This window comes from Colossoma macropomum, unplaced genomic scaffold, assembly GCF_904425465.1.
Source record: "Colossoma macropomum unplaced genomic scaffold, Colossoma_macropomum, whole genome shotgun sequence".
Classification (NCBI taxonomy): domain Eukaryota; kingdom Metazoa; phylum Chordata; class Actinopteri; order Characiformes; family Serrasalmidae; genus Colossoma; species Colossoma macropomum.
In genome coordinates this window covers 1,048,986-1,065,967 of record NW_023494903.1, presented here as the reverse complement: position 1 = coordinate 1,065,967, position 16,982 = coordinate 1,048,986, and the positions used below count along the sequence as shown (strand labels likewise).

Below are 16,982 nucleotides of genomic sequence, written 5' to 3'. Positions count from 1 at the left end.
AAGCAAAATAGTCCCCAAAGAATATCAGAAATTTGACCATTTTACCATTTTTAAAAATGCATTTACCACCATGAACATTACATGAAAAACTCAGAAAACACATGTAGGTTAAACTGAACAATCTGTATAATTCCCTTTTAACAATATAGTTCAATCTAAGTGTCAAGAAAATAGACAACATTTTCATAAAGAAACTGGTTTAAAAACGGATGCCTGTGTTGAAAGTGTGCAGCAGACAGTCCTGAAAGCCAGACTTGGTCAGTTGAATTTGTGTCTCCTGTTTGACCCTGTAAAGGTGGTAATGAGCCGTTGTGTACGTGAGCAGTAGGCCACTGGGTGGCTGAGTGAAGCCATGTCTGTTGAGGGTTTTCACAGAGTGCTAACAGGTAATTACTGCTCTTTCCTTGTGTGTCAAGGTTTACACAACTGCTGTGTACAATTACTGGACTCCACGTCTCTCACAGGCTTACATTAGTGGGAAAACAGCTGCGCTTAACAAACCAGAACTGTGCAGTTCCAGGATACATCCTGAATGATACAGTGCTCTGTAATAAGGTTGGGAGATATGATAATATGTTATTGTTATTGTGATAAATCATGCCACAGTATACTTTTGCGAGTATATTATGGGTATTGTCAGCACTTCCAAAACAACCATAGTGCATCATAAAATGATCAGTTGTAGAGATGCTGTAAGCAATAAAAACCAGCATAAATCAACTGCATAAGCTGCCTAGTAACAAGTAGCTGATTGGATGATAATCTTATTTTATTCATGTATTTTTACTAGTTGTTTTTACATGTTCTTTCTCAAATAATGGCTTGAATTTAGCAAATTTTAAATAAATAAAAAAACAGGAACAATTTTTTTGAAGGCTACCTCCATAGGAACTACATAAGCATGTATTCATAAAGCAATACGTGAATATTTATAACCAGCTTATGTCAGTATTTACAATATGACACAGAATGTTTTATGAAGTAAATGACACTGTTAACGCAACTGAAATGACAGGCAGAACTCTTTATAACGCTGTTCGGCCGTTTTAGCTGGACTCAAAGCAGGGATGAAAGCAAAACTCCATCTGACCCAGCGCTGCTGTCGGGCTAAAAGGTGCCTCAGCGAGCAGCTGTCCACCTATTCAGGGACTCGTGACCCATTTCATCTCTTTCTAAAAACGAGAAAAAGTGGTTTAGAATAATACATGGCAAGAGGCTTTTTTTCCGACTTAAAGTTCTGACTTTTACTTGTGGTTTTGAATTCTGATTTGTGTTTTTTGGTGGCATTTTCATTTGAATAAAAAAACCCAGAGAACTTGTAGAGAGGAGAATTACCATTCTGTAATGTCTTCCAGGTTTGTCAAACACTAGGGGGCGCAAGTGAGTGCAAATTAATAGGTTGATATGGCGCATTTGAGCAAAATAACAGTTTGTAAATGCTTAATAAGTTTAATGCGTCATTTCCTGAACACAGAACATTAAAACATTTTAACACCGCAGTTATATTTTTGAGTGCTATCGAACTCGAGTTATAGGACTTTATAATGGCGTCTCAAGTAAATTCATGACGTCAGTGAACGTGAACCGCTTTAGTCAGCCAATGAGCTGCTTCACTCACCAACCAGTCATCACTGAGTAACAGTAATGCCTACCAATCAGCTCTCAGTAGCTGTAATGGTAGAGTCCTGCTGCCCAAAACCCATTTGCTGTAAAAAATAAACAAACAAACAAACAAAAAACAAACACACAGGTGAGGTGAAGGAAGCACCTGTACAAGTGGTTAGAAACTATTGTACCTTTTTTATTTTTGTTTTTTCAATTTAGTTTCATAAACGCTGTTTATTGAAAACTTGATCGCGGGCGCCCTCTGTCATTTTGCAGTCATGTTTTTTTTTATATAATGGGAGAAATAGGAAGTGGCCAGGGTCCCCTTAAACCTGAGTCTGAAAAAACTTCTAATTCTTCTTACAGACCATGACGGAACTAAACTATTCAACGTTTACACGGTAGGGAGGGTTGTCACTCAAAGGGGGTGATCAGGGGCATCACCAGAGGTCCCCCAGGAGCATTTTTTAACGATCCCAAAATGTTCACTAGGATCTGTTACAGCAGGAACAGCCAGAAAATGTATCGAAATGTCTGTTTGGTCAAACTGGCACACAGTAGATCGGTTTGTCTTGTAAAACTCGCCTAGCAATGCCCATGGGAGTGACATAATTTTTTTATTATGCAACGCAATAATTATTACTTAAAATGATTTTGATGATTATTGATTATGATTAAATGATAATTAAGAATCAACAAACCTTAAAAAAAATGGAAAAAATTACAGTCTTTGTGAGCCAAGGGGGCCAAAGGGCGCCCCGTGTTGAAGTGGAGGTTTTTAAAACAATGCAATACCACTTGTCACCGCATGAGGGTACTGTTTCCCATAACAGGTTAATCCGATTTTTACCAAATCCCTCTGAATGTGACCGGAGACTGAAATTTCGAGGCGTTTACTAACATATAGCTTCTGACATTTTGTCGTGTCCTGAGTTTGACCTTTCCCGTCGCAGTGTCATAAATCTTCGAATAGGATTTATCAGTTTGTCCATCTGCATATGCCAATCGGCCCAGTGTATCCTATAAAGCTCCCGCGCGCTCGCCGCGTAATCGGATTAAGACTATAAAGGGTCTCTGCACAAACAGTTAGATGGGAAATTACAATGGGATGAAGATCGGAATGGCAGGGATTATGTAATATATGAAAAGTGATATAATGCCATAGGCTGTACTGATAGACTTCCACGAAGCCTCTGTTTGCTCCTTATTATTAAGAGCTACTTGTTCGAATTGTCCGTTCCACCTTAATTGGTGCAACAGTTGCATTCTGGCGCCTCAGGCCAAAATGTCACCTCATTTTAGTTCCACTGATACATATAAAGAAATACATAAAGACAATTTGATGATAGAGAGTAAGTAAACCAAAGCACAGATTTAAGGGCAGGAGGACAGTCAGTGGGGGCAGAGAGCAGCCCAGAGAGGAAAGAAAGATTAATCCAAGTTAAGAGAGAGAGAGACAGAGAGAGAGGAGATTAGAGAGGAGAGCGCGTGCGCACGAGTGCAGGTCGCGCGCAAAAAATCCTCTCCAACCAAAGCGGAGGTGTCCAGTTTCCATCTATAAAAGAGGAGACGAGTGACTGGAGATCATCATCAGGTGAGTTTGCCGTTGTGCTCGCGCGTTATGACTCATTATAGAGCATCACTAGAGGGGGTTTGATTGTGCAGGTGGACATACTTGTTCTGTTGGTGTCAGATTATTAAAAATATGTGGATTTATATACATCAGACGAGCTCAAATATACAGGAAAGCCTTAAAGAAGCCCATCTAAACTTCAGTTCATCGATTTTGTCTGTCTTTGTGCGCACTGGCTACTCTAAAGGCGCATGACAGATTAGAGGCGGTTTAATCTCTTCTTTATCACAGTACTGGGGACAAGAAATATGTCAGTTTAGACGTTTTTGGACGCCAGGGCACACGAAACATTCCTCGCCCTAAACATATGTCCTGTATACAGTTTTGCTTAGCAGCAAACTTGTGCGTAAAAGCTGTGCGTAAAAAGCTCGCCAACCTTTGGTTACGCGTTGCGCGTGTGCTGAACAGCGCCGTGTAGCCCTCCCTCCCTCTCTCCTTTCATTTTTTTGGCTCTTACATAGTCTGGCATTTCGGTAATCCTCCAAAATTCGGCCGTTTTAGCCGGACACAAAGCAGGGATGAAAGCAAAACCCTGTCTGACCCAGCGCTGCTGTCGGGCTAAAAGGTGCCTCAGCGAGCAGCTGTCCACCAGGGACACGTGACCCATTTCATCTCTTTCTAAAAACGAGAAACGTCAGATAAATTCAAAAGTGGTTTAGAATAATACATGGCAAGATGGTTTCCCTTAAGGCTTAGAGTTTCAGTAGAAACTGGACTGGTTTGACTCCTGTGCAGGTGTAGTCAGGGTCATAAATATTAAATTAATAATAAAAAAAGACCTCATAATGTACTTGTTCACTCGCTATTGCTATGTTGATGCTGTACTGTTGGCTAATGGTTAAAGGCTTCTTAGATTTCCAGTCAAAGCAGTCATTAAATGCAGGTTATATATGATGTTAAATATGGCACACATGGATAAAGAAGGGGAAAGTGAAAGGAAAACAGGAATTTCTAAAACTCTATTAAAGCTACAGAGAAAATGGGACTCCTAACAACCACCTGGAAGACCTGACAGACATCAAAACTGCCCCATCAGATGAACAGCACTTAAAGCTTTCATCTTTGAGAGAGAGGAGAAAATCAAGCTGCTTCAGATCTGAAAACATCAACAAGTGTTTCTGTCCATCCTTCCACTGTGAGAAGACGACTCAGCGCTATGGATCAGAAAGGATATGTAGCTGTCAAGAAGAACCTCACTGAGAACAGGAGACGGACACATCAAACAAAGAAGCTGACCAATGGACTGACCACCCCAGAGCCCAGACCTGGGAAGCAGAAAATGCGTGTGAAAGAGCGATTTTCCTGAAATGGAAGCTGTCATAAAGGCAAAGGGCAGAGACCGTTGGAAAAATCTATATTATATTCAGTTGTTGAGGCTTTTTTGTTATATATATGTCTGTTCTGGCTTTTTTACACAGATCTGACTATTTGGCCTACAGCAGTTTAGTGCAGCCCATTCACAGTGACGTTATAAGGAGTGTTGTAGCTCTAATAAGGCACAATACAGGGCAGCCAATCAGAATAGAGGTCATCGACACACACAAGGCACAGTAATGCAAACTGCCTGTTCAGTTCTAACAGTTAAAGAGAGGATACAATTCAAATGGTTAAACATGGACCCATGTAAGTAGACCTCAGGGGAAAAGGTACAATATGGGCCCTTTAATCTGCAAAACTCTGCTTTGAGAAATATGGCTGTCCTCTTCACTTGATCTCTTTTACATGACCATAACGTTCACCTTCTGCATCAGTATGTTCAGTCCATATGGCACAGAGATAAGCTGACCTTCGGCTGAGGCTGTGGTGGAGTCACCTCTATTGACCGCTTAAAAGCAGAAAGCCTATTAGTTCTGCTAACAGCCTCCTCAAACTCTCGCAACATTTACTCTGGGCCTGAGCACAGATGGAGGCTTCAGCTTAAAACAAGAAAACTATTAACCTGAATCTGAGTGAAGTTCAATTTCAATGACAGCATACAGCAAATACTCTTATCCAGTCTAATCATGTTTCATACGAAAGCAAATTATTAGGAGTCTTAACCAAAGCAGCTCACAGCGCTGCCTGAGCAGGGAACTGAACTCCAACCTCCAGCAAACCAGGGTGTGGCATAAATAACTAGGCTGTCTAATTACTAGAGATGTGTAACTCTCTATAAGAGATCCACACTGCCTCACAAAAAGTACTGTGCAACAGTCAGAAACCACCCTTCATTCGTTAATTCCCAGTCAAAACTAGTCAAAAAGCAATAAATACAAGTATTTTTTTTACATATAATGTAATAGAAAAACAGAACTTTTGTAAAGTAGAATTTGCAAACTAATTAAAAGATAAGGAGAAATGGGACTTTTAACAACCCCGCAAGACCTGGTCGACACCAAAACTGCCCCCATCAGATAAACAGCACTTAAAGCTTTCATCTTTGAGAGAGAGGAGAAAATCAAGCTGCTTCAGATCTGAAAACATCCACAGGTGTTTCTGTCCATCCTTCCACTGTGAGAAGACGACTCAGCGCTGTGGGTCTGAAAGGATGTGTAGCTGTCAAGAAGCTTCACTGAGAAAAGGAGACGGACACACATCAAACAAAAGAAGCTGAACAATGGACTGACCACCCCAGAGTCCAGACCTCAACATCACTGTATGTGTTTGGGATATCTTGAATTGTGAGAAGCAGAAAATGCAAAACCAATGTCTAAAACTGAACTTTGGAGGCTTCTTTGAGAAACTGAAAGTGAGTCTCCTGAAAAGAGTGGAAGCTGTAATAAAGTTAAAGACTGGACACAGTAAATACTGAAAAATTGGGTAGATCTTAAGAGGCTGTGGCTGAAAATCAAAGAACCCCCCTTAATAATCTCCTTGGAACATTCTGGCTCCACCCACTCATTATCCACAACACCTATTGCTTGTTTTGTTAGTTTAGTGTTTCTGGTTTTGTTCTTGGTGGTTGTCATGTAGTTCTAATCCCTGCCTCTCAAATTTCATCAAATCAAAATACTTATCAACATTAGATAAAAAAAAAACAAATGCAATGCAGATTTTGCTAATTAATAAATTATAAGGTAAACTAAGGTTGTACTGTAGGTAAAATGGTAGATAATATTGCTAACCTGGCTAACTTTGGGACCAAAAAACACAGTGGGCCTCATATTTCAACCATTCTTATACATAAATTTCTTCTTAAAACCCACCTTTTTCACAAAGATTCTGACATTCAGCAATGTTTTCTTATTGGGATTTGTTCTTAGATAAGAACAGAATCTGCACACACTTAAGAGTAGGTGAGAACAGTTCTGTGGTTTAAGAACACGTTTTTTAAGAAAAAACTTAAAAGATATAAATAAACATGATTAGATTCATAAAGAGCTGTTTGGGAGCTGAAGGAGTTGGTTCTTTTTGGTGAGCTGAGCCAAATGATCTGACTCACTGAAAAGAGCCTGAATGCCTGTCAACAGAAACTCAAACTGACCCACTAGCTTTATTCCTGAGGGTGAACCTGAGCCAATTGTGCCTTACCGATATGTATGTTAAACAGTGGTGGAGGCTTTATAAAATAAAACTATTTATACACGTAGATTGAGAAGGCACTGGTGCAGTTGTAGGGTATCAGTGCCTATTTCACTGCATTGAAGAGAGATACAATGAAAACAGGAAAAAAACCTTGATGTGGCTAAAACTGAGGCAGACTGGTGAGTCAGCAGCAGGGGGTGTGTGGCTGGCTTAGTGGGAATAAGCATGAGGAGGGGCCGAGCGACTGGCCTGTTCCTAATTTACTTAAGACTTGGGATTTGTGGATTACCATCGGCAATTAATCTCGTTACGCGTCTGTTGCAAGAGAGAGGAGGACAGTGCAGCAGAGTGGAGCGTGGCCTGAGAGTGCTAATGTGTGCCGAATGATTACTCACACATTTGTGTGCGTTTGCATGTTATTGTCAGAGAACTTATTGTCAGATGTTATTGTCCGAGAACTCATGAGTCATGTAACACAGAATTTCACAAATCAAAGAAAATGCCTCCTCAACTGAGAATTCCTACTCGGAAAGTCGGGATGCTGTTCTCACTTCCGAGCTCAGTATGATGGCAAATGAACATGTACGCTTGCTCCATCAAAACTAATAAAATAAGCCCTTCTGTACTTTTTAAATGAGAATTTGATTGAGATCAGTCATCACACAGATACACAGTAAATCTGTAATGTTGACCACAATGCCTAGCCTTAATGCCCAGTTCCCTAATTCCCAGGATTGACTTTGTGAACAAATGTGCATCTTTAATTCATGGCTTATGCACTGCTTCTCAAAAGTTTTGGGAGAACTGCATGTTCTTTGAAACTTTTTTGAGTAATGTTTGATTTTTACTGTTAAAACGTCTGCCTAAAGTTGTTAGCCTAAAGCAGCTATGTGATAATCTTTTGGATACATTTTGCTTCAACACTAAGCTACATGTTCATACAAAAGCCCTAATCACAAGGTCTTAACATTCTTCTTTAGTGAGCTAATCCTCAGCGGACAGTGAAATGTGTTGCTGTTCACAGCTGCCATTTCTACATATCCTGAATGCATCGCCAGTGAATAGTTATGGCTGAATTCCGTGGTTGGAGAAAGGGTACCGCCCATTTTTACTACTCACTGCATTTGTTGTTAGACAAAAATGTCCTGCGAGTTCTTTTTCGTGTATGAGCCTGTTCAGATCACATTGATTACTACAAAGAAAGAAGCTATGCAGATGCTGTGGTGATGTAGTTGATTAAGGTGATCCTTCGTTGTTGTCAGTGACACATTTGGATGCTTATGTAGTCAATGCTAGCTGACCACCTCCAAAGATGGTCTAAGTGACTGGATCACAGTGTGTCTCCAAGATCTGTTCACAGCTGTATTTAGCGCTGTCTACTTATGATCTGACTACCCAAGACGCATTATGCCAGATGTGAACAGGGCCAAAGTGCCATGAAGAGCAGGTTTTGGCTTACATAACGATGTGACAGTTTTCTTTTCCAAACTATTGTTAAAAGCACATATTGAAACTCCTTTGACCCAAAGGTGGTTTATACACCTGAACAGTTTAAGTGCTGACACCAGAACACTTTCTGACATCAAAAATGAAAGGAATGCTTATTTTCCAATCTCTTATCAAAGCCAATGTCAGCATCTGCCCACTGGCTTCTATTCTGAATCAACAGTTTTTCTGTTTCTTTTACTGAGTACAGAGAAAAAAGTCAAAATGATTATCTGTGGTAGCTCACTGTATGATATGGGCATGTCAGATACAGGTTTTGTGTGAAAACACTGCAGTATTCCTTTAACAGTGGAATCCATCCAACAAACTCACGCGAAGCACTGAAAAGGATGAACAGAGAGGAAACTAGAAGGCCGGTATTAAGGGCGTAGTGAGGACAGGTAGGGTTAGGAGGGCAGTGAATGTTAAGAAAGAGATCATGGGAGGCAAAGAGAGTGAGGGAAAAAAGAGAGAAGAGAGAGAAGCTGAAAAAGAGGGTGAGATTAGAGAGACAGGTGCAGTTTTTGGGTCAGTGATGAAGGATGTGCTGTGTAATCTTCTGCTGTATGATTGGGCTCTCTGTTCAAACTAGGTCTGTGTTCTTATTCCGCAGCTGATCAGCCATGCGATTGGTCAGCCTGCAGCAGCGCGTGCGGAGGGCGGCGGAGCCCGAGGCAGAACCCGCCCCCGCCCCTGCCCCACCTGCTCCACCTTCCCACCACAGCCACAACTTCCTGAACATGAAGAACAAGTTCTTCAATGAGCTCGGACACCTTCCAAGTGAGTGAGAGGCTCAGAAAACATCATCCATCATGTATATCACGTATATTCTCCATGTTCTTCACAGTGACACTTTTCCCATATCATAACATGATATAGCATAATATCGCAATCACGATTCGAAGGATTTTCACCAAAATACACACACACACACACACACACACATACTATATATATATATATATATATATATATATATATATATATATATATATAATGTTGCAGGTAAATGTATGAAATTGTTCTATTATGACGTTACCCTACATTTTTTTTACTAATTTGGTTAACACTTTATGTGGAGAGTCCACTTTAGATGCTTTGTAGATACTTAATTTACTTTCAAGCTACATTCAACTAAATAGCTACTAAACGACCATAATTTTCTTTAACTCTAATCCTGCTCTAATCCTAACCCTGACCAAACCTCAACCCAAAACCTAAACCCAACCCTCACCCTGCTCCTAGCCCTAACCCTGGTCCAAATCCTGACCCTAACCCCACCACTGTTTAGAATCAACTGAGTATCGACAGACAGTTTACCAAGTTAAACATCTGTAGATATTGTATAGGGGACTATAGTGGACTATCCAAATAAAGTGAGACCCTAATGATGAAATAAAATGATTATTTATTAGATGAGTTCAGAAGAATAAACAGAGCTGATGATTCCATAATAATGTATAACTTAGAAAGCACTGTGAATGAATTTATAATAAAATTAACACTAGAATGCCTTATTTTTGAAACAGGTGAATCTCAGATAGGTAACTTCTCAAGAAATGACTAGATATAAAGTCATTCAGAGTGGTTTGGTGTGAAATGGTTCATTGTAGAGAAACTTACCACTTACTCAGATTTCTTTCCATTGGTGGAAATGTGTCTACAACACAAATATAGCGTTTTTATTTACTATCCAAAACCACCAGTGAACCTACACATGAGTTGTATATGTAATGTTGATGATGGTAAAATAGTGATAAATCTGATTAAAATATATTTTCTTTGGGGACTATTTTGCCTTACAATGCCCTGCATGTACCTCTCCATGAGTGCATTTTAAAAAAAGTAAAAGTCTTAGGCCTCAGATAATGTATCTGTAACCATGTTATGTAAAAGCTTTATTACCTAAACAGCCCTTCAGACATCTGGTTCCTATCAGCACCACTGTGAACAATTCTGAGTCTGTAAGTTTCTCTAGAACAGAGCATTTCACACCAAACCACTCTGATGGACTTTGTTTACATCTTAACCATTTAATTAAGCAAACATGTTCAAATGTGAGATTCTCTTCCATCTCTGTCTTCATCATAACTCTCATACTTCTCTCTTTTGCTTCATCCATTCCATCACTCATCATAGACCACAAGATCAAATGTAAGTCAGCATTTCCACTTGCTTCTCTTTCACTCTCCTACCTATCCATCCCTCTACTTGCCCATCATCCATCAGTCTGTCCAGTTATCCACCCATATACCCATCTGTCCAATCACTCACTCTGTCCAATCTCGCTTTCTCTTTCAGTGCCCATGTGGGCGATCGGGGCTATCGTGGTGGTGGGCCTCGCCCTGGTCGGCTGCTTTGCCTTCTGCATCTATAAGAAGTGTCTAGGAGGGAAGAAAAAAGCAAAGAAAGTGCGCGAGAGGAAGGCTGGACGCCGGCGGAGGAAAAAGGAGGGCGAGGAAGAAGAGGGCACGGTGAGAAAAAATGAAGGGTTAAACTTTGGGGATAAACAGATTCAGGAAAAGTGTGTTTGGATTTATAAACATGACGATTCCATTCCAGGTTTGATGGTACTTTAAATGAACAAGCATGATAGATTAGCTGTAAGTGGTTCAGTTTGATTGAGGAAATGTGAGAGAAAGTGTGCTTTTAATACAACTCTTTCCTTTTAGGAGGAGGCTAAGCCAGAAGAGGGTGAGGAAAAAGAGCAGGAATTCTTTGGCAAACTGGAATACACTCTGGATTATAACTTCACAGACAATCAAGTGAGTTTGGATGTGAAAAAGAAAATGCTCAAATAGGTGATGACCTGCTTTAGGTCAAGAGAGAACCCTCAGGGTCTTCTAGGCCTTCGGAGAAATCCTTATGATTTCTGTGAAATAAACAAAAGCATGTGTGTAGATTTATTTTTTTTTCAGTAGTCTGTAGGTATTGCATTATGTTTGGCTGGAGAAATGTGATGCTTGGAATTCTATATAATTGTTTTAAAAAACAATATTGCTAAATTCTTGGCTCAAGAAGTTGTAATTGTTAAAATAACATTGTTTTATTTTAAAATGTAAATAAATTGTAACCCTAACATTTTTTTTAAATGTAACCCTAACATTTTTTAAATTCGCCATTGCTTTAGATATATGGCTTCACATCTCTATTCTAGCCTTCCTCAATTCCGCAATAACAACAAATCCTGCGATTTCCTAATATAAAACTTTTTAAAACATCACACTTCTGTGTTTTTTGGCAGTTATAAGTCCTGCCAGGTTGATTACTTATGTTAGATGTAAATGAACTGAAATAACCTCTCTGATCAAATCAGTAATGGGGACATTGAGTCCACAGCCACCAGCTGAGCTGCATGCTGATGAATTTGGCATCACAGCAGGGTGGATCCTTTAACCAGTGTATGAAGCTCCTACATCAGCCATTAAATTACATGTTCGTTAGCTAACTGTGCTCAGCAGAGTGACAAAAAAACCAAAATTAAACCTGATCTTTGGTTTTTGGAGCTGTAGCTTTCTAGCTAAGCTAACTGTAGCTTAGTTAGCAGGTCCAAAGGGCCAACCACAACAGAAGAGGCTCAGTTCCAGCTAGCTGATGTTCAGTAGCACAGATTTAGAGGATAAATACTCATATCTGACAGCACAAAGTCAAGTGACTGAGTTCTGCGGCATGTGTAGCTATTAGCCTGTCAGCTATCACTGAGCCACTGTGCTGCAACAGCACCGCACAATACAGCCGTGTGAACCAATTGACTGTACATCTGGACAGAACCCTTTGCTTACAGTGTACAACACCTTGTATATACCAACCTGATTCGTTTGAATTTGCGCTCATTAACATTTTCATTTAATACTTTCTTTTACAGCTCATTGTCGGCATTCTGCAAGCCCAAGACCTGCCTGCTATGGATATAGGTGGCACCTCTGACCCCTATGTCAAAGTGTACATGCTCCCGGACAAGAAGAAGAAGTTTGAGACCAAAGTCCAGCGCAAGAACTTATGTCCTGTTTTCAACGAAACATTCATATTCAAGGTGCCATTTCATCACATTCTCACATCACTCATTTCACCCTTCTGTCTGCTGGACTGACAGTTTTTATTCTTCTGTAACTTTTAAACCTCTGTCAGGTTCAAAGCAGACAATCTTGTCATCAGTAGCTCCATTTTTTTGTTTTGTTATCTTTTTATGCGATTTGAAATGCCAACTGTCCTTGACATTGTACATACTTTTACCTGTCATCTTTCTTCAGATTCCTTTCAACGATCTGGCCGGGCAGACTTTGGTATTGCAGGTGTTTGACTTTGACCGCTTCGGTAAGCATGACGTGATTGGAGAGATTAAAATTCCCATGAACAGCATTGACCTCGGACAGCCTATTCATGAGTGGAAGGATCTGGTGGGAGGAGAGAAGGAAGAGGTAAGGCTTCGCAATTTCGTTTCTGTTAGTGTAAAGTATTCTTCCTCCTAGACCAGCATTTCTCAACCCTGGTCCTGTATATTTATCCCACTTCAACTCAGGAAAGGCTTGTTAATTAGCTTGAATGTAAAAGGACCAAAATATAAGGCCAGTGTATTATGGGACCAACACGGGAACCACTGTTATGGAGCAGGGGGTCAATCTGGTCAGTGGGTGTCCTTATCCAGCACATCTGTCTTCCAGCTGCTCTCTTCTGGCACACCTTAGAAACTCTTGAGCCCAGTCCCAAAAGGCACCATAAGCCCTTGGCTGCCATCGAAGTGCGCACTTTGGTGACGTCAACAATGTGCGGACTCCACAGGTGCCATTTTGGTCATACTAGTTTTTTTTAATGAGCTAATTTGCTTTTCTACAGTGGTGTAATTCAGATTACAAGCATAGTGCAGCTCATCTGCAAGTAAAATTAATAAACAAATGCATTTTTCCTCACATCTGAATAGCTGCCTCTCCGCCATGTTGGTCAGACTGTGGTAAACATGACCTTGTTCACTTCGGCTGTATCTAAATGAATTTCGGGTTATAGGCCACTGTTGAGTCTGCGTTGTTGTGGTTCTTGATGAAGGCCCCAGTAATGCTACGTTATGTGTTACATGCACGCCACATGGAATTCTCGCCCCTAGTTCCTTGGCCAGTGCCTCACTGCTTGAGAGCTGTGTCTGTCAACAAAGCTGGACGCAAATGAACAACAGTCAAATAAATTTTTTGTGAGGTATCTGTTCCTTGTTTATTTTTTGTCTATTTAAAATGGCATCCAATGACACACATTCCTGCTCAAATATGCTATTTTTTATAACTGTATTCAGCTATATATGTGGAGATTAAATGCTCCAAATTAGCTACACCATCGAAAAGGGAAGAGGGTTATGGCAGCTGTTCTATTTGCGCTGGATACATCCCCTGGATACATTCTTATTAACTTTTTGTTATGTCGGCCAGACAAATCTATGTAGACATGTGGCTCAGGTGTCCTGAGAGCTGGAACAGAACAAAAAATGTGGACTACTGCAGGTACTTGCAGATTTGAATTGCAAAAGGATCCCGATCCTTACCCTGGATACCATGTGCTCTCCAGGTTTTGCTCTAACCCACCTGGCTCAGCTCATGGAGGGTTTAGCAATTAGCCAATGGTCAAAATCCCGTTTGTTAAAACAGGGACCTCAGACGTAGGATTGGGAACAGTCGCCATAGGGCAGTGAGTCCTGCCTATGGAGTACTGTGGCCCTGCACATCTTAGAGGACTCCCCACTCCCACCCAGAGTTTGTTCAGTTGGATCAGGTGAGTTAGAGCAGGGAAATCAGTCAGGCAGGTACTCCAGTGTACTTCAGGTTAAGAACCACTGCACTAGAACATTTATCCATCTGCCTTCCTACTTTCCTCTCTCTGAGCAGCAAGAAAAGCTGGGTGACATCTGCATCTCCCTGCGATACGTCCCCACCTCTGGGAAGCTCACTGTCTGTGTGATGGAGGCGAAAAACCTGAAGAAGATGGACGTGGGTGGTTTATCAGGTCAGTGCTGGGCTGGATGGATCTCTAAAACAACTTGAACCAAGCAATTAATATCTCTGCATACCTGGTATAGATGTGCTGGGAGCTGGGTTTGAGCAATAATGTGGACCATTTTGGTGGACCATAATGACCGTGGGGATAAACACAAGTGAACCAGGTGGCCAATCCCACTCCCAGGACCCCATATGTTCACTATGTTATCTAACACACCACCAGATAATAATCAAGCCCTTCATAAGTGTAGTTAGGTGTGTCTGAGAGGAGAAAACTTCTCTTTGTGTTTTGTGAATGAAGCATTATTGCTCTACTTAGCGTTGTTTATTTATGCTCGTTCTTCCTTCTCATAGATCCTTTCGTAAAGGTGGTTCTGCAGCACAACGGGAAACGCCTGAAAAAGAAGAAGACGACGGTTAAACAGAACACGCTGAACCCGTACTTCAATGAAAGCTTCAGCTTTGAGATCCCCTTTGCACAGATACAGGTAAAGCATGGTTGATCACAGCATCAGTACAGCATAATAATGACTTATGCATAGGCAAGAAATAGTTAGCTAGTTTTTTGCACATATTGCTCCGTAAGAATAGCATAAGTCTGGCCTACGTTGGGAAGCCAACTCTATCTGACAGCAATTGCTCTGCTTCCAATATGTACTGTATGTAGCAGTTTTAGGGGGCTTCTTATGGCAGTAATGAGGCTATTAAGAAGTGCTGGACTGGAGTCCCATCAGGTCTCATTTGAGGTCATTGTAGAGCAGTCTGAGCTGCAAAAAAGGAGAGAGTGCAGTGGTTGCAACACCTAATCATAGACTAAACAATTATAACCTATTCAATCATAGAACAACCAGCTAGCCAATGTACGACTGACCAACAATAGGCTAATCAAGCATATGCTAAACAGATAACCATTTATAGGCTAAACAGTAATAGGCTAACCAATCTTAGGCTAATCCTACACTAATCTTATGCTAATCAATCATAGACTAACCAGCCAACCTATCATAGGCTAATCAATCATTTGCGAACCAGCTAAGCATTTATAGGTTAAACAATAAAAGGCTAACCAATCTTAGGCCAATCAATCATAGACTAACCAGCCAACCAATCATAGGCTAATCAATCATTTGCGAACCAGCTAAGCATTTATAGAATAAACAATAATTGGCTTACCAATCTTAGGCTAACCTTAGGCTGATCATATGCTAATCAATCATAGACCAACCAGACGCAGCCTAATCAATAATAGGCAAATTAATTCTAGATCAATCAGCTAACCATACAAAGGATAACCAGGCTAATAATCATAATCCACGCAGCTACTCAGTCATAGGTTAAATAAAACTTTTTTATGTGTGGGATTTTCTGTCACAGCAGACCAAACAGTAATGTATTTTACTCTGTTATTACTACAATTTAAAAAAAATGAAAACCTCAAAACTATTTTGGCATTTTGACATTCCACAAAACTTTAACCAGTTCATTAATTAGCAGCCCTAGTCTTCATACACACACAGAGACCACACAGATCCTTACAGAGCGTCCTCCCAGTGAGAAGGCACAGTAATACTGACCCAAACTGAGTGGAGGCGGCTGAGTAGAGAGTATTAATAACCTCTGTTCTTACTCACTGTCTGTGCTCTGTATCTCTGCAGAAGATCCAGGTGCTGATCACAGTGTATGACTACGATAAGCTGGGCAGTAATGATGCTATTGGGAAGTGCTGGATTGGCTATGGAGCCAGCGGAGTTGGCCTGCGCCACTGGTCAGACATGCTGGCCAATCCCAGACGCCCCGTGGCCCAGTGGCACACCCTGCAGCCGGAGGAGGAGGTGGATGCAGCGCTGAAGGCTCCCATCCGCTAAACGCACAGAACACTCACATCCGCTCCATTTATCTGCTAAGAAAACAGTAATTTACAGTCACTTACATAGAAAACAAAACATCGCCTCAAACGTTACATAAACATGATTATCATTATGAACCTTCCGGTACGCTAATGAGTCATTCCATGAAAGGAGAGTCATCCAAGTCTGTTTTGATGCCATGAGACAAAAATAATTTTTCCAAGTATAAATATAAAATAGGATATGATTTGTTTTTATTGCCAACTTCAATAATTAGTTGCTTTTTGGTCAGTTGTTGTCCATTACACATAATGTGTCCACCCCATCACACAAAATACACACAGAAAAACAGAAGAAGTTCTTGTTTTCAAAATTTTTGCAATGTTCACACAAAAGTCATATAATTTGCTGATGAAAAACTCATGTTAGAAAGTCTAAGCTTGATAACAGGGAGTATGACGGCCTGTTTGGCCTTTAATATTCAACCCCGTCACAGCTTCCATATGATGGGGTTGTGCTTCTCAGTGTTATTTGGCACAAAAATGCTTGTTAAGTTGGAAGCCAAGTGTAATTGCAATTATGAAGTCCAAAAAAACGATTCCTTGACGTGAAAAATGTCAAAATAGCATGTCCATTCGGCACCGATCTCATGGAATGACTCTAATACCTACGTGCTAAATACACACCTGAGGACCCAGCAATTGGATTTACTCACCTGTCTCCTCAGCTCGACTCAAAACTGCAATTTTGGAAACATATATTTTACATTTACACCTCAGTCCTTTCATTAACGATTGTTTCTGACGATGTTTCTGTCACGTTCCACTGTGAGTAACCTGTGACCCGTCCTGTCTGCACTAGAACACTCACAACCAAACCATCCACACAAAGGGAGCGTTATTACTGTCCTTATAAGAGCTGTCATTATAT

At 40.7% G+C, this 16,982-nt stretch overlaps 1 protein-coding gene across 1 annotated transcript; it reads left to right on the top strand.

Annotated features, from left to right (window-relative positions):
• Window positions 1–8,850: 8,850 nt before the first annotated feature.
• On the top strand, window positions 8,851–16,097 carry syt5a (synaptotagmin Va). Its single transcript, XM_036560775.1, has 9 exons — window positions 8,851–9,007; window positions 10,367–10,381; window positions 10,529–10,701; window positions 10,900–10,992; window positions 12,093–12,260; window positions 12,478–12,645; window positions 14,095–14,212; window positions 14,560–14,693; window positions 15,861–16,097. Exons 1-9 carry the CDS (start codon window positions 8,851–8,853, stop codon window positions 16,068–16,070), a joined length of 1,236 nt encoding a protein of 411 aa, XP_036416668.1. The 3' UTR covers window positions 16,071–16,097.
• Window positions 16,098–16,982: the final 885 nt, after the last annotated feature.